Source organism: Pogona vitticeps, chromosome 5 (genome assembly GCF_051106095.1).
Source record: "Pogona vitticeps strain Pit_001003342236 chromosome 5, PviZW2.1, whole genome shotgun sequence".
NCBI classification, from domain to species: Eukaryota; Metazoa; Chordata; class Lepidosauria; order Squamata; family Agamidae; genus Pogona; species Pogona vitticeps.
This window is the reverse complement of record NC_135787.1, coordinates 115,488,883-115,514,725: the sequence shown is the minus strand read 5'-3', so window position 1 is coordinate 115,514,725 and position 25,843 is coordinate 115,488,883. Positions and strand designations below refer to the sequence as shown.

Below are 25,843 nucleotides of genomic sequence, written 5' to 3'. Positions count from 1 at the left end.
TTGAAAATAATGCCTTGGTTTACGTGGGTTTTTTGAGTTTGGGGGTTTTGTGTTGTTGTTGTTGTTTTGTTTGTTTATGAAGGAAGTTTCCCCAGGATGCATAGCGCCGCCCCTGTTCCTATGGCAATCCGTGTTTCCATTGACGAATTTTTCACTTTACGTAACATCCCATAGAACACATTCATTTCATAAATCGAGGTACTCCTGTATAGGCAAATGAGCAGGCTTGCAGAAGAGGAATGGAGTGCTCCACTCTTCCTTTGTTGTCTTACAAGGCTGCTTCCCCGTGTAAGGAATTTATTCCACAAAAAGAAGCAAAAGCTTCTTTTGATGTAACTGAAGCTGAACTATCAGTTCTATAGCAAAACCATAAAGCAAGCTAGAAGTGCATGTTTTCTGTGCTCTCATATCACGTCTGATTTATGGCAACTCTGATAGGTTTTTAAGGTACATGAGATATTTCAGGAGTTGTTTTACCACTACCACTCCCCCAGTGAGTTTCCATGATCAAGCAGGAATTCAGCCCATTGTCTCCTGAGTCCTAGTCTGACACTTTATCCCCTATGCTATACTTATTCTTTAAAAACAAAAGTACTCTAGAATAAAATTAATTCTAATTTGGTTTTAATCACAAACAGATTTGTTTTGATAAGCATTGCAGGTTCACAGGTGGTGTCAGAATTTTCTTTTATGTTTATCTTTTCGCAAAAGTGTGATTCTCCAGTACATTGTTAAAAATCTTTAATGCACCAACGGCCAAAATTGTATCAGTGGTCATTAAAGGTTTCCATAACTTGCAGTAGTTAACTGTGGTTAACTGATGAAGTGTTCGGGTGCTTCATCACACTAGATGTACAATCCTGTCATACTGTAAAACACTCAAGGGTGCTTTGTAATAATCAACATCTAATCTGTTGCGGTGTTTCTTAAGCATTTATTTCAGTTTTGAAAAGCATTCTGTTGTTGTTTTGGAGAAATTTTGTTTTGTTCCTGTTTCACAAGACCACATTAGTTATTTATAATGATACAATATTCAGTTAAGGTCCTTGGAGCTTCATACTTCTGAATGCTCATGTTCAGCTGATGACATAGAACAGAAAAGTTGTGCAAATGTAAATAAACAATGCATATAAGCTTGCTATTTAATTACTTCTAAATACTTTTCTTTTAAAGGCTTTAGCTGAAAAATGCAAACAGATTGCATCTGTCGAATTCAACGAGTGCCCCCATGTTTCTGATACAGGGTTGAAAGCACTTGCTGCTTGTAAACTTGCTAAAATAAAAATAGAAGGTTAGTAATGCTATCTTATTTCCTGAAAAATTCATCATATGTAGTTAATACTGTTTAATGTATGAAACAGGTATTGTGGCCTAGGCTGATGTGACAAGATGAGTGTTGTTTCAACAGGAAGTAATCGGGTTACTGACCTTAGTTTCAAACTGATAAGCAAATTCTGGCCCTACATGAACTGTATTGGTGTAGCGGACTGCCAGAAGATAACAGATGTGGGTCTCAAGCTTATTGCAGCATTGGATCATATTATTATCCTGAATTTATCAGATTGCATGAGGTACTGTTTTTATTCAGATAAGTAAATTATTCCTTTTTTGACAAAATAATTCAGTGTTCCATAAATTATTTGAGGATTGAATCTTTATATATTGCTATTTATTTTTTGTTTTTAATACTGTATCCCCTAACACTATTTGGAATCAAGTGTCATTAAAAGTAATGGAGCTTGCTCTTCAGCAGATCTGCTTTGAACAGGCTGCCTTCAGAGCTGTAACCAAACAGAAGTATTTTTCCAGCACACATTGGTTTAGCTTCCAGATCTAAAAATCGCAATGAAAAGGATCCACAAAAATTGGCAAGATAACATCTAGCTTAATTAATTGCGTGCCATCAAGTCAGTTCTTATGGTGACCTGTTTCAGGGTTCTGTAGGTATAGAATACTTAGAAGTGGTTTATCGTTCCCTACTTTTGAGGGCATACTGAGACTGTGCAGCTTGCCCAAGGCCACACAAGCTGGCTCTTCTGGGATGCACAATGGAGAGTTGAACATCTGACCTCTGGCTCCGCAGCCAGATGCCTAACTTACTGAGCTTTCCAGCTAGCTAATATTTATCTTATATGCTTAGATATAGGTAGACAGACATTAATTGCTACATATTTTAGTTGTTGAGTATGATGTGTACATTTTATTTATTTATTTATTTATTTATTTATTTATTTATTTATTTATTTATTTATTTATTTATTTATTTAATACCCCACCTATCTTGTCATTGCGACCACTCTAGGAAGCTTCCCGACAAATCAAGAATAACACATACATATACAGCGGTGCCTCGCATAACGATGTTAATTGGTTCCAGAAAAAAAAACGTTATGTGAAAACATCGTTATGGGAAGCACCATTTCCCATAGGAATGCATTGAAAACCGGTTAATCCGTTCCAACTGGAACGGATTATCCGGTTTTTTCCCTCCCCCCCGCGGCTTGGATCTGACCCATGGCGGCTACCTCAGCCATGGCTGGACTCCCTAGAGTCCAGCCATGGCTGGGGTAGCCGCTGCGGTTACCCTTTAAGCGGCGGAGACAGGCTGGGGGGTGGATCGGGGAGCTTGAAGCCTCTCCGCACCGCCTACCCAGGTCGTTCCCGGACTTCTGGAAGTCCAGGAACGACCTGGGTAAGCGGCGCTGGGAGGCTTCAAGCTTCCCAATCCACCCCCCAGCCTGTCCCCGCCGCTTAAAGCCTCCTTGCGCCAAGAACGGGCTGGGTAGGTGTCCGAGAACGGGCTGGGTAGGCGGCGGGGGAGGCTACCGGCATCGGGGACAGGCTGGGGGGTGGACCGGGGAGCTTGAAGCCTCTCCGCGCCGCCTACCCAGGTCGTTCCCGGACTTCCCGAAGTCCGGGAACAGCCTGGGTAAGCGGCTCGGGAAGGCTTCAAGCTTCCCGATTCACCCCCCAGCCTGTCCCTGCCGCTTAAAGCCTCCTTGCGCCGCCTACCCAGCCTAGGTGTCCGAGAACGGGCTGGGTAGGCGGCGCAAGGAGGCTTTAAGCGGCGGGGACAGGCTGGGGGGTGGACCGGGAAGCTTGAAGCCTCTCCGCGCCGCCTACCCCGGCCATTCCCGGACTTCCGGAAGTCCGGGAACAGCCTGGGTAAGCAGCGCAGGAAGGCTTCAAGCTTCCCTGTTCCCCCCCCAGCCTGTCCCCGCCACTTAAAGCCTCCTTGCGCCGCCTACCCAGCCCGTTCTCTGACACCTAGGTGTCCGAGAAAGGGCTGGGTAGGCGGCGCAAGGAGGCTTTAAGCGGCGGGGACAGGCTGGGGGGTGAACCGGGGAGCTTGAAGCCTCTCCGCGCCGCCTACCCAGGTCGTTCCCGGACTTCCAGAAGTCCGGTAACGACCTGGGTAGGCGGCGCGGAGAGGCTTCAAGCTCCCCGGTCCACCCCCCAGCCTGTTCTCCGATGCCGGTAGCCTCCCCCGCCGCCTACCCAGCCCGTTCTCGGACACCTAGGTGTCCGAGAACGGGCTGGGTAGGCGGCGCAAGGAGGCTTTAAGTGTCGGGGACAGGCTGGGGGGTGGATCGGGAAGCTTGAAGCCTCCGAGTGCTGCTTACCCAGGTCGTTCCCGGACTTCCAGAAGTCCGGGAACAACCTGGGCAGGCGGCGCGGAGAGGCTTCAAGCTCCCCGGTCCACCCCCCAGCCTGTCCCCGATGCCGGTAGCCTCCCCCGCCGCCTACCCAGCCCGTTCTCGGACACCTAGGTGTCCGAGAACGGGCTGGGTAGGCGGCACAAGGAGGCTTTAAGCGGCGGGGACAGGCTGGGGGGTGAATAGGGAAGCTTGAAGCCTTCCCGCGCTGCTTACCCAGGCTGTTCCCGGACTTCTGGAAGTCCGGGAAAGGCCGGGGTAGGCGGCGCGGAGAGGCTTCAAGCTTCCCGGTCCACCCCCCAGCCTGTCCCCGGAGCTCGGAAGGGAATTGTCGGCAGGGGACGGTGGCTTCGGGGTCCTTCCGAGGCCGCAGCCCACTGCCGACATTTTCCCCCAGCTGAGCAGCGGGGCTTCAAAGCTCCCGCCGCTCAGCTGGGGGAAAATGGTGCCTATGGGGAAAAATCGCAAAGCGATTTTTCCCCATAGGCAAGATCGTTGTGCGATCGCAAAAGCGATGGCAACAAAGCCATCGCTATGCGATTTTTTCGTTAAACGGGGCACTCGTTAAGCGAGGCACCACTGTACCAAAATAAGAAAATAGTTAATATTAGAATTTACTGTTAGGTTTATAAATATTATGACACAATATTTTCTGTTCATGATTTAGAATCAGTGATGCAGGAATAAAAGCCTTTGTTGAAGGTTCTTCTGGCGCAAGAATAAGGGAACTCATCTTGGGCAATTGTTCTTATGTCACAGATGGTGCTCTTACGAAAATAGCTCAAAGGTAATATATCATAAGTTATTATTTTGTGATACTTAACACTTAGGAACTTTAAAAGAGTTTTCTTGGAAATTCTAATTTGAATGAATTCTGCTTCCTGTATCAACTTAGAACCTCTTTAATACAGAGAATGTTTGATGCTCCTGTGAGCCAAGGAGGGTAGTGGCTCACCATACCACTTTAGAGTGAGGGCCATTCTCCATTTAGACCAGAGAATAAGTGGCTACATTTCATTGAAATCGGTAGAACTCACTGCTCAATTTGAGAGCATGTTTAATTATAAATAACTTATTTCAGTGTACGAATGCAGGCAAGGCGATACCTTTATTAAACCACTAAAAATCAAGCAATCAGCACAAGCTTTCATGGAAATCTACTTCTCCAGGCATGCACCAATATACTCTGAGTGCAGAAAAATTATAAATGAGAGTTCTAAAATTCATGGCACAAATATACCAGGTATGTTACTTAAGGTGAGGTCAAAACTGGTTACAACTGGCTTGAGTGTGTGTGGCTTAATGCTTCACCGCTGGTAAAATGTGGTTTTTCCCACCTAGCTATTCAGACAGGTGGCAGCTCCTCCTACACTCTCAACAAAGGTATAACTTCTCCTGCATTTATATTGTTTAAGGACCACACAACTCTGTCCTTTGTTCATTCAGTGTGGCATACAGTACTTCCTTGAATGTATTAACTGCTCAGAATCCTGCAACATAAGTGTAGTAAATTGCACTCAGGTAGGCCCATTGAATAAATAGGGATTTAGTGAATCAACTTCTCTGTATGTCCTGTTGATTCAAATGGGCCTACTCTAACTGTGACTTTAGCATAGTAAAATGCAATTAGAGTAAGACCATTTGGATTAACGGAGCTTATGCAGGAGTTGACTCACTAAATCCCCATTGATTCAGTGGGCCCGCTTAAATATGATTTACTACACTAAGGAGCAGGATTTTTGACCACTGTGTTGTATTTTTAATTGTTTAAGTGTGCATTATATATATAGACTCCTGTCTCCGGTGGAGAGTTCACTTTGGAGATGCCCTAGAGAATGGGTCCACCCATGCCCATGATATATTCTTGGCAATGACATGTGGAGAGGCAGTGGGATGTGCAGGTAGATGCTTTCTGGGTACCCAATCTCACCTACTCACACCACATATTTTAATTTTCAAGGATTATGTTAGTATACAGAGTTGCCAATTACTTGGGCAGCCAAATGATTCTCCATTTCAGAATTTTCTTTGTGGCTACCTCATTCTCAGATATTTCTGGTCTGCTGTCATCAGATGTGAGTCTGGAAGTGTCCTTTGAAAATCTAAGCCAAAGGCTGTGTAAATATGGGAGCATGTGAAATGACATCATTTCTTGTGTTTTCTTTAGATGCCCAAATTTGATTTACCTTAATATCTGTTACTGCCAAGCTGTGACTGATGCTGGGATTGAGGCTTTGATACTGATATCCTCATTGGCTTATATTAATATTTCTGGAATTGATATCACAGACCAGGTGAAAATATAAAGACATGAAAAAAATGTTCTAGAATATTTTTATTAGTTATTGAAATGACTTAACCAGAACTGTGTTACAGTGTTCAAGATGCAGATATTTTATGCATTTCTTTGTATCAAAGCTATTTTCTGCACTATTTTCTGTTTGTTTTACTCACTGGCCTTGCCATCCTCTTGCCTTCTGGTTAATGCAGAACATGCAAAAAGGTAGCATTAAAAAAAGACAGTGAGGCAAAGCAATTCATGAAATGTAGAGCAGTTCATACTCCACGCGGGCGATCACCCCACAGTTTTGAGATCAGGTGTTCATACTGTGGGTTACCTGTGGTTAAATGTGATCAACTCAAAACTATGTGGCCTAGATATTACTGAATCTTGCAAAATCAGTATGTAACTGGGAATAGTTGTCTAATCTTTAAAAAGGGGGTGGATAATATGTTCCATCAATGGCCAAAATGTATCCTATTAACAGTCCTCAAATATGTTATTTTCTCAAATATGAAGCAATATTCATAATTTGAATAAGATACAGAGTATGGTTTATTGACAGTCTTTTTTTGCTGTTATCCTAAACTTTATATTATATATAGCCTTGTTATGCATTTGGAAGGCAAACAGCAAAACGTCTGGTATCTTCCAGCTGGAGAAAATCATATAGTACTAAATAACAATATTTTTAAAATGTTCTATAGAAACACTGTTATTTTATATCAATGTGCCAGTAAAACCTAAGCTAATATTTATCTAAAACATTTACAGGCCATGGACGCACTTGGAAAACTTTGGAAAATTAAGGAGATTAATATATCAGAATGTAAGCAGATTTCTGATTTTGGAATGAAGGTAAAACAAGACTTTAAATTTATAGCTGTTACAAGCATCATTAAACACATGTCATTCTTGAATTATTTAGCAATGTAACAACAGTGCCAGATTATGTGCTCAGGTTCCGTGTTATATTCTACCTTTTATTATCCTTCCACTTAATTTTTGTATGGGCCTGTTGGGGGCCTGTCATTCCAGGAACTAATCAGATCCATACCTGTTTAAGTTAAGTCTTATAAAATGTGATATTCAAAGCTATTAATTCTGCCCATGTGTTGAGCTTTAATTGATTAACTCATAGTTGCACTTTGTCCCTGTCTAAACTCCTTTCCTCCTCCTTTCCTTTTCTACTCCTTCCAAACGCCTTTCCTCCCCCTTTCCATCTCCACCCCTTCTAAACTTCTTTCTGCCCCCCTTTTTCCCCACCCCTTTTACATTCCTTTCCGTGCCCAAAAAGCACGGTAATCTATGTACCTGGGTAGGTGGGGCTCATTAACCTTGGAAGGCAGCCCATCTAGGAGAAGGAAAACTCCAATATCAAACCTCCACTGCCTTGTGGCTATATCCACCAATGGAAAGGGATTCAGGAGTTAACTTCAAGGCAAAATCCAGAGCAGGAGTCCCGTAGGCAATTTGTGATGTTCTGGCAACTCTTGCGACGTCGTTAGAACCAGTTGTATTGGCCCTTGCCTTTCCATTGGACTATTTCAGTGACATGGAAAGGAGGGATTTTCTGCTTGGGTAACAGTCGATCCTTCATATTATTTTACCCAAGCTTCATGCTCTGGAGAGGACACTCCAGCTTCGCATACAACATTGAAATAACACGGGAAGTACAGTGGACCCTTGACTTACAGACGGCTTGACTTACAGACTTTTTGAGTTACAGACTTCTCTGGCCGCAAAATTTAGGTTTGACTTGCAGCCTGAGAATTGACTTACAGACCAGAAAAAAACCAAAATGGAACAAAAACGGCCTGTTACGGGATTAATCGGTTTTCAATGCACTGTAAGTCAATGGAGACTTGACCTACAGACTTTTTGACTTGAGAACCGCCTTCCAATACGGATTAAGTTCTCAAGTCAAGACCCCACTGTAGCAGTTACCAGTTATAAGTCTTTGCTCAATTGGCATAGAGCATGACACCAGGGTCTACTTCCGATGGTGGGAGAGGCCATTGCATCTCACTAGGTAGGTACTGCCCGCCTTAAGCTGGGTAGCCTCCAGCCAGTAGAGTGCTACCTCACCACAGTCTATAAACCTCACAGGGTGCATAGGGTTTAGGATGAAAGCCGACAGCAGATCGATAACCCTGCACCATGCAAGAATCAGATGAAAACTTCTGCCCTAAAGTTGGGCACCTGGAATGTTCGGACAATGACCCCTGGCTTTTCTGACAACCTGCAGGAAGTAGGCGACACACGCAAGACAGCTGTCATCGACATGGAAGTGAGGAGGCTGCAGATGGACATTGTTGCCCTGCAAGAGATGAGATTGCCAGACATGGGATCTGTCAAAGAAAAAAATATCTCATTCTTTTGGAAGGACAAACCATTGAATGAGACCAGGCAATATGGTGTTGGCTTTGCCATCAGGAATACTCTGCGGAGAACCATTTTTCCATCTACTGTGGGGAGTGAAAGAATCCTGTCTCTGCAGCTCCACTCATCAGGGGGACCGGTCACCCTCATTAGTGCATATGCACCAACGCTGTTGTCTACAACAGAAGTCAAAGACAAATTCTATGATGATCTGGCAACTACTATCAAAAAAATCCCCAAGAGAGAGTCGCTGTTCATTCTTGGATACTTTAACGCTAGAGATGGTGCTGATCACAATTCTTGGCCCACTTGTCTTGGCTGTTTTGGCATTGTCACATTGTACAAGAACAAAGGAGACCAGGGCGACTGCGATAACTACCATGGTATTTCTCTTCTCAGCATTTTAGGGAAACTGCTTGCCTGTGTTGTGCTGAAGAGGCTCCAGGTGCTTGCAGACAGAGCCTATCCAGAATCACAGTGTGAATTTTTAACCTAATAGATCCACAATTGATATGGTATTTTCCCTCAGACGGTTGCAGGAGAAATGTAGGGAACAATGACAGCCACTCTTTGTGGCCTTCATAGATCTTACAAAGGCCTTTGATTTGGTTAACAGGGATGGCCTTTTTAAAATACTTGCTTTCTGTGTCATCCTTCTTAGTGTTTTATCACCTCCATCCATGTGATTTGCAGTAGTCTTTCAGTAGTAAAAAACAGTTGCAGCATGATACTGTCCAGTGTGGACAGGTAAAATCCTAGTAAAGTTTTTTAAAGTGTTTGTTTCATAAAAAGCTTTCTGTTTATAGCTTTAGCCTGTATTATTCTCTTGTGAGCCTGCAGAAGCATTAGAGATTAATTGCCAGTTACGATGCTGTTGATACACTTCATTTAGCCAGTTCCTATGGGACTATTGGTTTAATTATTAGCTTTCCTTCAAGCCTTCCCCACCCCAGACAATATCTTTTAAAAAGTTGTAATTATTTTTGTGATTAAACAGAAATGTATTTTAAAACGTGCATTTTTAATCTTTCAGTACTCTTGACTCCATCTTAGGAAGTGTTTTCATTTCGTTATTGTTTTTATTTTATTATTTATGTTTATATTTATTTAAAATATTTCCACCCCACCTTTGTTCTTGAAAAGAACCCAAGGTAGCTGTCGCAAACCCCCCAGTGTCCCCTGTATGTTTTCCCACTCTCGCAGGTTCACCTTTGGACGCGACTTGTTCTTTTCACTCTTATTCGCTGCCACCAGAGGGTATTACCCTCACTGTACCAATTATGAATCTCACACACTTGCTGCCAGATATAACAATATGGTTTGATAGGTTAATCACAGAAGGAAAATCATGGATGTTCTTTTATTATTCATTCAATAAACTTGGATATAATTACATATATGCTTGTTTGAATTTATTCACTTTAATCAAGGTCTCAATATATTCTGTCTATCTAGGTACTTATTACTTTTAACTCTTTTATATTATCTAATGCACCAACTTTCCAATCTCTTGTCTAAACACATCACTATCTTCTCCTTAAGTGACCCTCTGTCTCTCCCAGTTCTCTTGACTCCGCCCCTCCTGTCCTGTCATAGGCTCCTGCACTAGAGCTCTAAAATGACTGACAGGAGTGACGTGTGGGCTGTCCGCCACAGTAGCTTACAACACTGAAAGACAATATTTGAAGTTGAAAATAATGAGTATACAACAGTGATTAACTTCATTAAAAGATAATATTTAAAACTAAGAACAATGATCAAAGTGGCATTTGACATCATTAAAAGACAATGGTTGCAAGACGATGATTTTGCCACTGATCGATGCTTCGCAATCGGGTGTTTTCGGGACCAATGCTTTGCAGGGCAGCCATTTACAGCTGATCGGCGCTTTGCAAAATGGCTTCCCTATGGGTGATCTTCGTAGAATGACGAGGATTTTCCCCCATTGGAACACATTAAACAGGTTTCGATGCATTCCAATGGGGAAATGGTTTTCGCTAGACAATGTTTTCGCTAAATAGCGATTTCAATGGGACGGATTATCATCGTCCTGCAGGGCACCACTGCACCAACCTGGAATTTAGCAGCAATATTTTCCACACAGTTGCCCTGACACCATGGCTATCCAAACTGTTTGAATCTCCAGACAGCTTGGAGGAACAACACCTTGTTGCCTCCCTTCTAACGCAGTGTTGTCGTTGCTGCCTCCACAGTTGTTTCTTCCTGTCCTGTATAATTCTGATGGCTGCTTTCTGATTCCTCTCAATACTCTTCCTCTTACAGAAACACATCCCTCCACTAGCAGACAAAAACCTTAAGTTAAAATCCCTCCTTATGTGCATAAAACAAAACAGATAGCAAGTAGCAGTAATGGTACAATAACCAAGGCGGGAAGGGGAGTGACTTCAGGGAAGGTCTTCATTGTATTAGGTCTAGCATGGAGGGAAATACAAGGGGTGAGTTGCAGTGAAAGGTTTCTGGTAGAAAGTTCTACTGGATGCTTGGCATCAACTGTCTTGTCATAATATTCTTCATTCAACTCCAAGTGTAACACTAAGTGTGTACTGAGCATTGCACTTCATGTGGCAGCAAAGTTTTGCCTCTGGCAATGTGCCTTATATAGATACCTGGAAGTAGGAGGAGCAACAGACAGGCCCAGTCATGCAGACAGCTTTGCTGCTCACCAGTTCTGGCTTCACCTCCAGACCAGCCAAGTGTTCGATAAGAAGGGTATTCCTTAAACATATGTAACATTATTAATCCTGTCTTATTTAACAATAAAATTATATAGACCAGGCCTATGGTGAGATGCCTGTTACAGCACAGGGCTCCTATTGAAGACTGTCCGGACAGTGCAATTAGTGCAAAATATGGCTACTAAATTACTAACTGGGCTGGGCATTATGATCATATTCCATCACTGCTATGTTGGTTCCTGGAATATTCCCAGGATTGATTCAAAATGCTGCTTTTGACATGTGAAATTCTTCACAATTTTGGGCCAGGGCTCTAGATGGACATTTGTCTCCATATATGCTTTTAGATCTTGAATGGAAGGCCTCTTGTGGGTTTTCTTGCTAACTTGGATGAGCCGGTAGCAATCAGAGAAAAGTGTTTTTCAATTATAGCAGTTTAGTTGTGTTATGCTTTTTTTTCTGACTTTGTAGATTTTAGCATATTATATATATTAGCATTTTCACTGTACAAAGAGTACTATGAACTATTTTAGCCAGAGACCTATTGGTGTTTGCATAAGGTTTGCATAACTTGCTGTAGCTAATTATATCTAACTGATGAGTGCCAGGGCGTGCTTTGCTGGTGTGCCTGATCATGTATCGGACTACTACACAATCAAGAAAAAAACAGCACTTCATCAATTAGTTACAATTAGCTACATCATGTTATATGAACTATGTGAACATCAATTGGATTCTGGCCTTTAATTAATTAACAGCTGGTTGTATACAGCCGTGCAATAAAGTTATGCATGTGCTGAGGCTTGAATTAAGTGTTCTCCATCTTAGTTTCAAAGACATGTTGTGCCTGCAAAAGAGCTCGTTTTAGAAAATTCCAAAGCTGAGCCATGAGGCAGGAACAATCCACTTTGTATGTTCCCACCATTTTCACTCAGTCCATTTGCACTGAGTTCATAGAACTAAGCCACAATAACTGATGTATGGAATGTGGAAAGAGGTGAAGTTTCATCAAACAAATTCTATAGCTTTAACATGAAAATTGTACAAAGTGGAAACATGCTTGACAGCTCAACTTTGGAATCACAGTTTTGCCCTTGCTTTTAGAGAAGCTTGTTTAAAACTGGATATGTTTAGGATTATTGCAAAATATTCCTAATGGATTACTTGGTAATTAATTAATCAGTGGCCAGAATCCTATTGCTCTGCACTTAAGATTTGCATAATATACCCTGACTAATGGACAATGTGCTGGTGCACATCTCATCTATGCTGTTGGGTATGTGACCATGCTACATAACCAATATATGCCCTGGCATCTCATCAATTTTCTGTAATTAGCAACAGTAGGTTACACAAACCTTATATAAACACCAATGATATTCTGGCCAATCTCTCAAGGGCTTTGTATTTTGTTAGAAATAAATACCTGTGCTATGTTATTTGCTGTTATGTTAAAACTTTGGGGAGAAAGCGAAAAAAATTCTCATCTACTGCCTGTGACAGTTGTACTGTGCCCTGGAACCAGAAAATTTCCAAAATGGAAAACATTAAATATGAAAACATCCCAACATCTGTCACTTTACAGTATTTTTCATAGTGTTTCAGAGTTTATAGCCCTATAGAGCTTGACTGAATTTTGCTGTCCTCCCACATATACATATGGTGATTTGCAGGCAATCATTTGACAGAGGAATGTATTCCTTGGAGAATAATTATTAATGGAGTTTCCAGTGTAGCCCCATGTTGAGTGTGATGCCATTTAAAGAGCAACAGTATTAGAAACTAAACGTCTAATTTTATAGAGAGCCATCTGGGCTTTTGTAGAGACATCCAGAAAATCATTTAGAGAAGCTTCATGGAAGTAACATTTTATTCTCCCAAGTGAACTCTGTGAATCACACATTTGGGTCTTGTCCGCGCTTGCGTGGAACGTTCGGAATATTCTAGAGCTTCTTATCTGAAAGATCAAAAGGATACATTGCCCCTATTGCGCATGAGCAACCTCCCTTTCCCTCCAGTTCCTTTTCATCCGCCATCGCGTATGGAACGTTTTCGGCTTGCTCCTCTTTGGCTGTTAATATACGGTAGTTCTTGCTGATTTTCTCTTGCCCCTGACCACGGACTGTTGACCATTCTTCTGTTTTTCGGACTTTGGCTTCGTTTTGACGCCTGGTACAGGTCTTTGCGACCTTAATTGGAGGCTTCCCGCCTCAGCGGGGAGGCCTATTATCGCCTCAGCAGGAGGCTCATTATCCACTTAACCTTAATAGTCCTGGGAACTAGGGCTTCTAGCCCTTTATTATTGTGTTTATGCCCGTATCCGGTCCCTTTAAACAGTGCCAGGGATGTAATAAGAAAATTCCCTTTTATGATAAGCACTCTAAATGTCTTTTTTGTCTCGGTGAGGGGCACAATACGGCTGTTTGTTCTTTTTGTAAAGAGTTCACTAAGGCGGCTCTTAAAGCACGCCAGCAAAGGCTTAAACTTCACCTTTTGGAGACATCCCTATCATCAACCCATTCATCGGCTATGGAATCTGTTTCTGAGCCTTCTAGCACCCCTCGATCTGAGGCGACAGGCTCAATTCCTCCGGCGGGCACTTCTAAATCTGTTAAAACTTCAAAGAAGGCAACTGCCTTTCCCGCCAAAAAGCCTTCGACGTCGACCGCAGGGAAAGAGGTCTCTAAGACCAAGAAGCCTGCTCACTCTAAAAAGGCAAAAACTAAGGATACTGTGGCTTTGCAGCCTGTCTCTGCCTCTCTTCCCTCCCCTATATTGGAGGATTCGTCTAGGGATAGGGATTCCCTATCGGAGGCAGCTCCTTCATTGCCTCCTTCCCAACGTGGAGAAGATGACGGTCGACGTGGGCATTCTCCTAGCCCAGTGAGGCTTGAAGAGGCTGCATTATCCAGCCCTCACTCTGCCCCTATTGGCCTTGCTCCTGCCGGCCGGGCAATTGAGACGTCGAAGTCTCCTCCTCTGTTTCAAGAGGGAGAGGTCCCTCATAAACGGACCTCAAAGAAGAAACATCTCTCCACCGATCCCGAGGGTGGCTCCGACGTGGAGGAGGATTCACGTCGTAAAAGGCATAAGCATACTAAGACTAAGCACTCCCACTCCCGACGGGGTCGTGTCAAGCATCGACGTCGTCACTACGACGTGGATGACACTTCTGCTTCATCATCGAGTTGCTGTAGGCACAGGAAGAGGCATTACTCCTCCTCGTCCACGACGTCGTCCTCTCCTTCCCCTGTACGACGTCGTAAGCCTCATTCTACCCATGTTGCTCAGACTGCTGATATTGCTAAGAAGGTTCCCCCTTCTTCGACGTCGAAGGCAAAGGGTACTGGCCCTCAACCTTCCCTCGCTGAGGTCTCTGTTCACGCTATTCCTTCTGAAGAGGATGAGGAAGTTGGGGAACTGTCTTCCAATGGAGAAGCAGTGGATTTCGAGATTCCACAAGGGCAATCTCCTATTGAAGCTGATTCGTTTGATTCTGATACTGGGAATCCTCACCCATCTTCCCCTACTGAGGATTTCTCCTCTTATTCTCAAATGATAGAGAGAATGGCAAAGGCTCTTTCAATGCAGGCAAACATTCCACCTGCTCCTACTGTGGATCCCATTTTTGGGGAGATTGATAAGGATTCTGCTCAACCTCTGAGTGTCAATTTTATTGCTAAGCTTTATGCTTTGGTTATGGATGCCTGCTCCCAACCTGCCAACCCGGTTGCTGTCACACGCAGGACTGAGAACATGTACAGAGTTCATGGGGAGGAAGTAAACTTTTTGTCTAAACATCCAGCCCCCAATTCAGTTATAGTTCACGCTAATGCATCCAAAGCCTCGGGGAGGCCTCATGTGACCCCTCCTAACAAGGAAGGCAGGAAATTAGACGTTTTGGGAAGGAAACTTTATTCCTTTCAATCTCTCTTGCTTAAGATCTTTAACTATCAGGCCATGATGGGTGCATACCAGAAGCACTTATGGGACAAGGTTCTTCCAGCCCTGCAATCTGCTTCTCCTGATATCAGACAGGACTGTCTTAATGCACATGCTGAGGCCATGACTCTTTCAAAGCATCAGACTCTTTCAGCCCGACACGCCACCGATGTGGCAGCTAAATCTCTTAATTCTGCTATTACGCTGAGGAGACATGCTTGGCTTAGAGCCTCAGGTATTGTTGAAGACGTAAGAAAACAAATAGAAGACCAGCCATTTGACACCAAGGGTTTATTTAACGAAAAGACTGATGAATCCTTAAAATCCATACATGAAAGTAAGAAAACTGCCAAGGCATACACTATTCATCAGCAGCCACGTTTCCAAAAGCATCAATGGCAGCGACAGTATCCTCAGTCGCAATACCAGCAACAGGGCTCGCAATCTTTCCGCCAGTTCCGAACATCTGGTACTAGGTCCACTCAACAGTCGTCCTTCACACCTGCATATAGACAACAACAGCAGACTAAACGTCAGTCCTTCCGTCCTCCTTCTAAGAAGTCCAGACAGTTTCTTTGACTTCCTGACAGTCGCCGGCTCCCACCATCAAACCCGACTCTCCCCGTTTCTACCAAATTGGCAACTCATAACTCAGGACTCTTGGGTCCTAAGCATCATACAATTCGGATACCGTCTAGAGTTCCTCAAACTTCCTTCCCTAGGATACCTCAAAGTCACAGCTTCCAACCCTGTCCTGGAGGAGGAAGTGCAGGCTCTGATCCAAAAGAAAGCTGTCCAACTGGTCCCTCATCACAAAATCCCAAGAGGTTTTTATTCCAGATATTTCACCGTCCCCAAGAAGGACGGGGGACTTCGCCCAATCCTAGATCTAAGAAAATTAAACACTTACCTGCGTCCTCGTCGGTTCCGGATGGTAACACTGGAGTCCATTGTCCACCTGTTGAGAAAAGGAGATTGGTTTACAGTCATAGACTTAAAGGACGCATATTTTCATATTACTATTCATCACAATCACAGAAAGTACCTCAGGTTTATCACAAACAAAACCGCTCTACAGTATATGGCCTTACCCTTCGGTTTAGCAACGGCTCCACGCACTTTTACAAAATGTATGGCTCCGGTTGCTGCCTTTCTCCGCCTGCAAGGTGTAAAAATTTTTCCTTACATCGACGACTGGCTAGTGGTGTCACCCTCCAGACGAAGGGCAGTTCAGGACACAAACTTCACTATACACACGTTACAAAGTTTAGGTCTCACCATAAACTGGGACAAGTCAACGCTAACTCCTTCTCAAGTGATGTCATACATAGGAGCCACTCTGGACTCAAAAAAGGCAAGGCTGTTTCTGCCTGTAGAACGCATACAAAAGCTTCAAATAGCCCTGCAGGGATTCCTACCTCATGCCCTAGTGTCAGCACATCAAGCCGAGCATCTGCTAGGCCTCATGGCATCAACAACGGCTGCTTTGCCTCACGCCAGGCTCAGAATGAGATCACTACAAGCATGGCTCCTTCATCACTTCAACCCGTTGTGCGACCATCCAAAGAAGCAGTTAAGAGTCACCCCAGAGTTGGCGAGGCAACTGTTATGGTGGGGCTTCCGGCCACATCTTCTCATGGGGCGCCCTTTTCGACCGCTACGACTGTCGGCTCAAGTTACAACGGATGCGAGCCCCACGGGTTGGGGGGCTCATTGCAGCGGCCACACCGTGAATGCCTTGTGGACCTCTCGTCAAAAGGGCCTCCACATAAATCATCTAGAGCTGATAGCAGTAATAAAGGCCTTCAAAGCTTTTCTACCCATGATACAGGGTCGTGGTGTGCAAGTTGTAACAGACAATACCACGACCCTGTTTTATATAAACAAGCAAGGGGGAACAAAGTCTCTCTCCTTACTTTACCTAGCTGTACTACTCTGGGAATGGTGTTGTGTCCATCATGTCTATCCCATGGCCATTCATATAGCGACAACAGAGAACTCTCTAGCAGACACTCTGAGCCGTCGAAAAAGTCAGTCCCACGAGTGGGAACTAAACCAACTCATGTTTCAGGAGTTATGCCACAGATGGGGCCATCCTCGCATAGACATGTTTGCCTCGAGCGTGAACAGAAAATGTCACGCTTATGCCTCAAGAGCAGGGAAGGATCCCGCATCCCTGGGAGACGCCTTCATGATTCCCTGGAAGAAACATCTCATTTACCTATTCCCGCCGATTCCTCTAATTCAAAGGACCACAGTCAGGCTAATTCAACACAAGGCCTCTGCCATCCTGGTGGCCCCCTTCTGGCCACGCCAACCGTGGTTCCCAGTCCTCCGAGAGATAGCCACGGACGTCTTCAAGTTTCCGATGATGCCGGACTTGCTCTCCAGGGACTCGGGGTCCATTCTTCACCCGGACGTGGAATCCCTTCACCTGACCGCTTGGAGGATCTGCCAGAAATTAAAGAAATATTAGATAAGTCTAGGAAACCTTCTACTAAATCTCTGTACAAATACAAATGGGACAACTTTGTCCGTTTTGCTTCTTCTAAAGATCTTCAAACATCTCCTGTTTCTTTGAGGACTTTGTTGGTTTATTTAAGGCATTTGTTTGACCTTGGTTTGTCTGTTTCCACTTTGAAAGTTTATGCGTCTGCTATTGTTGCTCATCAGCCTTCTGGTTCGAGTTCTGCACAGCTGTTTACTCACCCGACTGTTAAGACCTTTTTTAAGGGACTTATCAACGCTCGCCCACCTGTACGAGCTCCTATCCCTCAATGGTCTCTGACTCTTGTTCTGAATGTGTTAATGAAACACCCCTTTGAACCAATGTCATCCTGTGATCTCAAGTTTCTCTCCTTAAAGACTCTATTTTTGGTGGCTATTACATCCGCCAGGAGAGCCTCTGAGTTAGCAGCTCTAAGGTCAGATCCGCCTTATCTACAGTTCTACAGGGATAAGGTAGTTCTCTTTCCAGACATTTCCTTTCTTCCTAAGGTGGTATCTGAATTTCACCTAAATCAGCCCATATCATTGCCGACCTTGTTCTCTGACCCATCCTCGGACATTGAAAGGATGCTGCATTCTTTGGACGTCAAAAGGGCTTTGTCCTATTACATTTCGAGGACTAAGGACTTTAGGGCTTCCCATAAACTTTTCCTGTGCTACTATGGATCACGCAGGGGGTCGGCTGCTTCAGCTCCTGCCTTATCTAGGTGGTTAGTCTCCACTGTAGTTCTGGCTTACCAGCTATCCAAGAAGGATGTTCCTGAAGGTATTCGCGGGCACTCGACGAGGTCAATGGCAACGTCTACTGCTTTGCTCCGGGGTGTCGACGTACCTGACATCTGCAGGGCGGCTACATGGTCCAAGGTGTCCACTTTTGTCACCCATTACCGGCTTGACCTTCGGGCTAAAAAGGAAACATCCTTCGGAAGGGCTGTCCTTACGTCAGTTCTCCAGTGACGGCCCGCCTTCCGGTAAGTTAGCTTGTCAGTCACCCAAATGTGTGATTCACAGAGTTCACTTGGGAGAAAGAGTGGTTACTTACCTGTAAATATGGTTCTCCAAGTGATACTCTGTGAATTCACACATACCCTCCCATCCTTCCCCACTGTCCGTCACTGCTGCCAGGTGCAAGCCTTGGTTTGGCGATGTCGGATGTGTGGAACTGGAGGGAAAGGGAGGTTGCTCATGCGCAATAGGGGCAATGTATCCTTTTGATCTTTCAGATAAGAAGCTCTAGAATATTCCGAACGTTCCACGCAAGCGCGGACAAGACCCAAATGTGTGAATTCACAGAGTATCACTTGGAGAACCATATTTACAGGTAAGTAACCACTCTTTCGATGTGTAGTGTTACATTTTCTTTCTTCATAGTCAATGCCCTGCAGTGGATAAAAAATGTCTTCTTTGCTTGGTATGGTAAATTTAATCACTTCATATGAAGTGTGAAAGTCTTCCTGCTCTGTGCACCTTGGATCCAAATGCTAACAGTCTGCTAAAAAATGTCAAAAGAGTATAATACTAATGCACTGATTATAAAGATTATATGGACTAAAGGTATGCATCACACTAAAGGTATACATCACACTTTAATGAGCTGTTTTCTAACACTTTTACATAGTGAGGTTAATGGTTTCCTGGAAGTCTTTGATTAGTTAAGAGCTACGGAAACATTTTCTGCTTTATTATTTTTCCCACGAAACCAGTCACACAAGGTGGAAGCAGTTTGCTTATTTAAATCAAACAGTTTAATTAACATGAACACTTTTTAAACCTGTGAAGAGCTATGTGATTTGATCTTTCTGACAATATAATATTTTTCATCACTTTAAAAAATAAAGTTATGAGCTGGTATATATAGGTTCAGAATCTTAAATGCAGCCTTTTAATTATTTCTCATAGAAATAGAGGAAACTATTAAAACGATCAGTATAAAGATATAGAAGAGAACAACAAAAAAGGAAAAACAAGATAGTTCTTCCACTAAATCCAAAAAAATAAAGGGGAAATTAAACCCAAAATTGGAATGTTAAAGAATAAGCAAGGGAAGATTAATTTCTGACCAGGATAAAACAAAGAGGGAAACAGTATACTGAAGAATTATACAGAAAAGTTGCAAGAATGATAGATTTCTTTGAAGAAAAGTCATGTAATGAAGAACCCACTACTTCAGAAAATAAGGTGAAAACTGCCATCAATTTCTTGAAAAATAAATAATCAGGTATAGACTGGATGCCAGTAAAACTATTCTAAGCTATGGGATTGAATCTGTCAAATTCCTAACAAGAATATGTCAGATGTTGCAACAAAGATACTGAAGTGAGAATTCAAGCTGGATTCAGAAAAGGAACTCATATTCCAAATGTATGATAGTTGCTGAGCATTTTAAAGACTTGCAGAAGAATATAACTTTGTGCTTTATAGATTATAGCAAAGCCACTGATTGTAAAAATCATCAGAAGCTATTAATTATTGTAAAATAAATAGGTGTGCCTCAACATTTGACTGACCTGATCTACATAGATCTTTTCTATACTATGGACAAGAAGCTACTGTTAGGAAAGAATTCTGAATATGACCTGTAAAACCCTTAACGGTTTAGAACCTTGATACTTGTCAGAACTCTACTCTCCAAAATCAGCTACTCCTTTCACCCACTCCTCACAATCCATGTTGCTAAAAGTAGCCATCTGAGGGAGACAAAAAGGTGACAATAAGGAATGCATCCTTCTTCCTGGTGGTCCCCAATCCATGGGAGCTTCCAACTAAGGTACACCACATTTCTTCCCTCCTGATATGGATGGATGGATGGATGGATGGATGGATGGATGGATGGATGGATGGATGGATGGATGGATGGATGGATGGATGGATGGATGGATGGATGGATGGATAGATAGATAGATAGATAGATAGATAGATAGATAGATAGATAGATAGATAGATAGATAGATAGATAGATAAATAAATAAATAAATAAATAAATAAATAAATAAATAAATAAATAAATAAATAAATAAATAAATAAGGCTTCCCATAAGCAAAGGTGTCAGTCAAGAATGTATTTTATCTCTCTTTCTCTTTGATCTGTATGGAGAACATATCATGCTGGAAGTTGGATTATATTCAGAGGAAGGAGGAATTAAAAGTGATGGAAGAAATAATCTGAGATATGTAGATGGTGCAGCAATGGCTTGAAATAAGTCCTGATGAAGGTGAATGAACAAAGTGGAAAAGCAGGACTGCAGCTGAATACTGAGGAGGCAAAATGTCTACAGATTAAAATGACAAAAATGAAAAAATTGAAATTATTAAAATATTTTTATACCTCAGTTCAGTCATCTGTCTAAATGGAGGCTGCAGCCAAGGAATCAGAAGAAGAATGAGATTTGGAAGGGTAGCAGTGAAGGAAGCAGAAAAGATTCAAGCACAAGGACATGACACTGGAGACACTGGAGAAGATCATCTGCACTATTGTAATTCCCAATTACTATATATGGATGTGAAAGCGAGGCAATCAATAAAACTAACATGGGAAAATTAATTAATTTGAAATGTGGTATTGGAGAAAGGTTTTATGGATATTATGAACTACCAGAAAGACAAATGAGTTCTAGATCCTTCTCCCTAGTCTCCCTGAAGTATTTTTTAAACTTTTCTTTAAAAACAAACTATTGAATCAAATGCTAGATCACCTTATCACTGCATTGCTACATTAGTTTAGCACTAGATCACCTCTGCACAGACAAACAAGAGAGAGATAAAAATATAAAATCAAAACAACTCCAGTTAATTCCAGCAGGCTACAATGTTTACATCCTGTGTATGTTTGTGTGCAGATTAGGAAAAACTGTTGCTTTCCCCTTAGTGCTGTGCAATCCTTTAAAAAGTCTCAGCAGCTTGATAGTAGGCCATAAAAGGAGAGTCAAGGATAAGAAAGAGGGTGGTATCAAAGGAAGATGGACTGCAAGTGCTGATCGAACCGCATTGAATTGAGGGGCCAGCGTAGACACTGGCACTGAAACAATCTAAGATCTTTGTGGGATCTCCTAAACTGAATGCAGTCACAAAAGAGACTACAAATCAAGCTGATGCAAAGTCATATTGCTCCAATTCTACTTGTCAGTGCAATTGCACCCTGAGATGGCAAACATGATTGCATTTAAAGTTAAGAAATTCTGTATATTTAAGAATGTTTGTTACGCTTCTATCTTGCCTTTCACTGTGAAAGAGTGTGACATGCTCCAGATCACATATGGCCTTGTGAACTGAACCTAGGCGTCCTTCTCCAAAACTCTAACCACTACATCATACAGTTCATTTGGTATCGTATAATCTGACAGTTATGCTGTTCAATGAATGAGGGATGTCTTGGATCACAAGAGTCAGGCCTACAATGCAGTTCCTTGTCATTTCATTGTTTCTTCCATTTTGGTGATATATGGCACTAATGTTGGAAGGAGCGGTAGCATTGGTTCCTCCCCCTCAGACCACTGACTACCACATTACTTCAGTAGTTTATGACAGAGCATGCTGCCGTAGCTCCCCATGGCAAATGTTGTATAAGACAATGTAAGGTTAAATACTGTCCCTTTGTTATCAAATGGCATGTGCACATTTTTGCCTCCGAACATTCATAGCTCTTTTGTCTAAATCTTTAAATTTATGAAGGATGGGAGAAAGGAGAGAGGAAGAAAGGGAAAATGAGCTATTTTTGTTCCTCTTCTAGTTGTACATGCTTATTTATTCCATCTGATGTCCTGGTATTCAGAATAAACGTTTTCCTTCGTTCGTTCGTTCGTTCCTTCCTTCTCTCTCTCCCTCCTCTGGAAGAACATTGTGATCTGCTAATTGCTATAATGATAAACAGACTGCATGTTTTTCTATGATTCCATGTAAAAGATCACAGTATAATCTCATGATGCTGTAGTGAAGTGGATAGAATATATCTGGATAATAGATAAACCTTGACTTTAGAGAATTACTTGTACAATGTAGTTGGATGTGAATTAATTGCTCTCCACTATGGGTTCTATAAATTGCAGCTCCCACTTAGTTGGAGGCATAAAGGAAAGGCTCTTTATGACTGAGATAATCTACAAGACAGGGCATTTAAAATACTTCAACCATGGGCTTGGAATATTTGCAGCAGTCTGCATATCCAGAGTGTTGTAAATGTATAGGATTAATTTAAAGGGGCCAAAGTTCTCCCCCTCCTCTTTTCCCCATTTGTAGAATAACAACAACAACAACAACAACAGCAACAGCAACAGCAACAGCAACAGCAGCAGCAGCAGCAGCAGCAGCAGCAGCAGCAGCAGCAGCAGCAGCAGCAGCAACAACAACAACAACAACAACAACAACAACAACAACAATAATAATAATAATAATAATAATAATAATAATAATAATAATAATAATAATAATAATAATAATAATAAAGTACTTCATAGGTTACTGTCCAATCTAAAATCCAGTCCAGACATCTGAGCTCCTTTATAATAACTTCACTCAGTTCTCATAAGATCCAGAAACAAGAACCTGGTTTATTTTCCTTAATTTGCTGAATTATAGCCTGCTGGGTTATGGGAACATTTTGTACAGTAGACCTTCCTCCCTTTGGCTGGGTCCACTTGGCTCTCCCATTGCTAGAGGCAGGAAGAAACTTTGCCCTGGTTCTAGCACCCCTTCCTTGTGCAAATCATTTAATTTTCTTCTTTTAGTTCCTATCTTATTTGTTTACTAAAATGTTTTAAGCATCATTTCTGTTACAAAACTTTCATTATGTTAGTAGTTTTGAATTTTATAAAGAGAAATATGACTCATGTAAAAAATAGTCACATATTCAATTAAACATTTCCCTTGTTAATAACTGGGAGCTACTGATAGTAGATGCTCTTGTCATCCTCTTTTCAGAATTAAGAAGACACTATTATATGCAGTCAGTGCTTCGTAAATTGTTCTGTGGTTCATTTGCTTCCAGGCCTAAGACAAGGGACTGACTGTGTTCTGTATATGAACATTTCTCTCTAAAATTAAGTGAGAATTCCCTGGTCTGTTAAGTACTGAAGAATTAATTAAAATCAATAGGAGGGCTTTCCCAAGACATTTTGCTGTCTGAGGCAAAGAACAAAATGATGCCATCTCCCCATTCCACATATAGAAGCTGACTGAACCGCCAATTGAAGCCTACTTTGTTGCTGGTGTTAGGATAGCATCCTGCCTCATTTCTCAGAACAGCAGGCCAGTTTAGAAGGTGCAGGACAGGCCACGTGACACATCCTGTTCTCTCTTAAAAGAGGGTGAAAGGATTCCACTGATGACAGCTGCCTCATTCATTCACATAACAGGACTCGTGTACCTTATACTACCTTAATCAGTCCCTTTTTTGCAAGTTTCTGAGGGAAAAACAATGAAAAGAATGCAAAGTCTTCTTTCTGGTTGTAGCTTTTAAAAGTTTCACAATAATAAATATACGCTAATAAATCCAAGATGCATACAGTATATATTAATAAATGCAATGCAAGAGACGTTTGTTTGGAAGACAATCGCTGGAAAGCACAGAAGCATTCAGAAATGGTGCAAGGATATTTCTCTAGAATGTAGCTATTAAATAATAATGCCCATGATCTTATTTCGATTGTTGAATAAAAAGAAAATATATATTTCATGCCTACGCGTTTGGGGAAGATTAGCAAATAATTTTCAGTTTGTGCACATTGTAGAAGATTAAATCTAAACTTACCAGAAAACGTACTTAAAATTCATTTGGACTTTTGTACTTATATTCCAGAGGTTCTGTGCTGATTTGAGGAGACTAGACTACATTGACTTTTCTTTCTGCCACCAACTATCAAATCACACATTAAAACATTTGACATCCACTTGCCATAAGCTTACATCTCTTAGTATGGCTGGTTGTTCTAAGGTATGTATGAAAGCAACACTAAAACAGTGCTAGAAATTCCTTTTAATGTATTGTATCTCCATACTACAGTGGACCCTTGACTTACAGACAGCTTGACTTACAGACTTTTTGAGTTACAGACTTCTCTGGCCGCAAAATTTAGGTTTGACTTGCAGACTGAGATTTGACTTACAGACCAGAAAAAACCCAAAATGGAACAAAAACGGCCTGTTAAGGGATTAATCAGTTTTCAATGCACTGTAGGTCAATGGAGACTTGACTTACAGACTTTTTGACTTGAGAACCGCCTTCCAATACGGATTAAGTTCTCAAGTCAAGACCCCACTGTATTACAGTGGTGCCTCGCATAGCGAGGTTAATCCGTTCCGGATTAACCATCGCTATGCTGAAGCATTGCTGAACGGGGCAGGGATTTCCATTGGAACGCATTAAACATCGTTTAATGCGTTCCAAATGGGCCAAATACTCACCGTTCAGCGATGCTTCAGGATGGCCGGCAGCCATTTTCGCGCCCTCGCCTCGCTTAACGAGGGCGCGAAAACGCTGCGCGCGGCCATTTTGGGCCATTTCCAGGCTTCCGGCGGCCATTTTGGCCGCCGAACAGCTGATCGTCGGGGTTCGTTTTGCGAAGATCGGTAAGCGAAACGCTTACCGGTCTTCGCAAAGCGAATTTTGCCCCATTAAAAAAACGTTGAGCGATCGCATTAGCGATCCGAAAAAACAGATCGCTATGCGATTTCATCGTTATACGGTGCGCTCGTTAAGCGAGGCACCACTGTATAAACATTGTTTCTTTTTTACATGCTAAAGACTTGGACGTGGTACAACAGTAATTATTTATTCTGCTGGAAATTATTCTAGGATTCTGTTCAGCCTATTCTTCTGAAGTGACTGAGATATTTTTGTTGCTAATGACTTGGCACAGTTTAACCAAAATTATATATGTCTCAGTTCCATTGATTTCAGTTTTGATTTAAGAGTGTGCCGTCTTTGAACACAACCATGCCTGATTTTAATTGAAATTGCTCATCAACAGTTTGTTGAGCAAGTAGAGTGAGCAAGTAGCTAGGACAACTGCTCATGGTCTTCCTTGCTGAGATGTATTGCATTTGTCCTCAGTTTGCAGCTATTGTCCTCAGTCTCTTCTCCCAACTTCCCTCACAAGGGGTTTGCCATGTGTTCATGTATCTCCGTTCTAGATCAAAAGCAACTATGTGTTTCAATAGAGGGCAAAGGATGAGGGGAAATGTTGAATGACTGGCAGCTCTTTTGTCAAAGAAGTGAGGAAAGGACACTAAAATTCACATCACCAGAGGTGCAATCTGAAACCTACATCTAGCACTACAGTTCCCATTTTAAAACTTGCTTTAAGCAGAGAAGCCCGCCCCACACGTGGCAATAATTTTTGGATCTTTTTCACTTTTTCTGCATCACACAGGTTGGGGGCAATTTA

At 42.3% G+C, this 25,843-nt stretch overlaps 1 protein-coding gene across 5 annotated transcripts in view; it reads left to right on the top strand.

Moving 5' to 3' along the window:
* The window catches only part of FBXL13 (F-box and leucine rich repeat protein 13), a 94,017-nt gene that overhangs the window by 64,167 nt on the left and 4,007 nt on the right, over window positions 1–25,843 (top strand). For 4 of the 5 annotated variants that reach the window (XM_020790023.3, XM_073000700.2, XM_020790025.3 and 1 more), the window contains 6 exons: window positions 1,174–1,291; window positions 1,409–1,571; window positions 4,324–4,443; window positions 5,824–5,950; window positions 6,712–6,795; window positions 24,256–24,390. In XM_020790023.3, the coding sequence (XP_020645682.3) occupies window positions 1,174–1,291; window positions 1,409–1,571; window positions 4,324–4,443; window positions 5,824–5,950; window positions 6,712–6,795; window positions 24,256–24,390 (747 nt within the window). Of the gene's footprint in view, window positions 1–1,173; window positions 1,292–1,408; window positions 1,572–4,323; window positions 4,444–5,823; window positions 5,951–6,711; window positions 6,796–8,185; window positions 9,487–24,255; window positions 24,391–25,843 lie in introns of those variants that run through there. The other variant, XM_078394330.1, reaches the window with a different exon arrangement.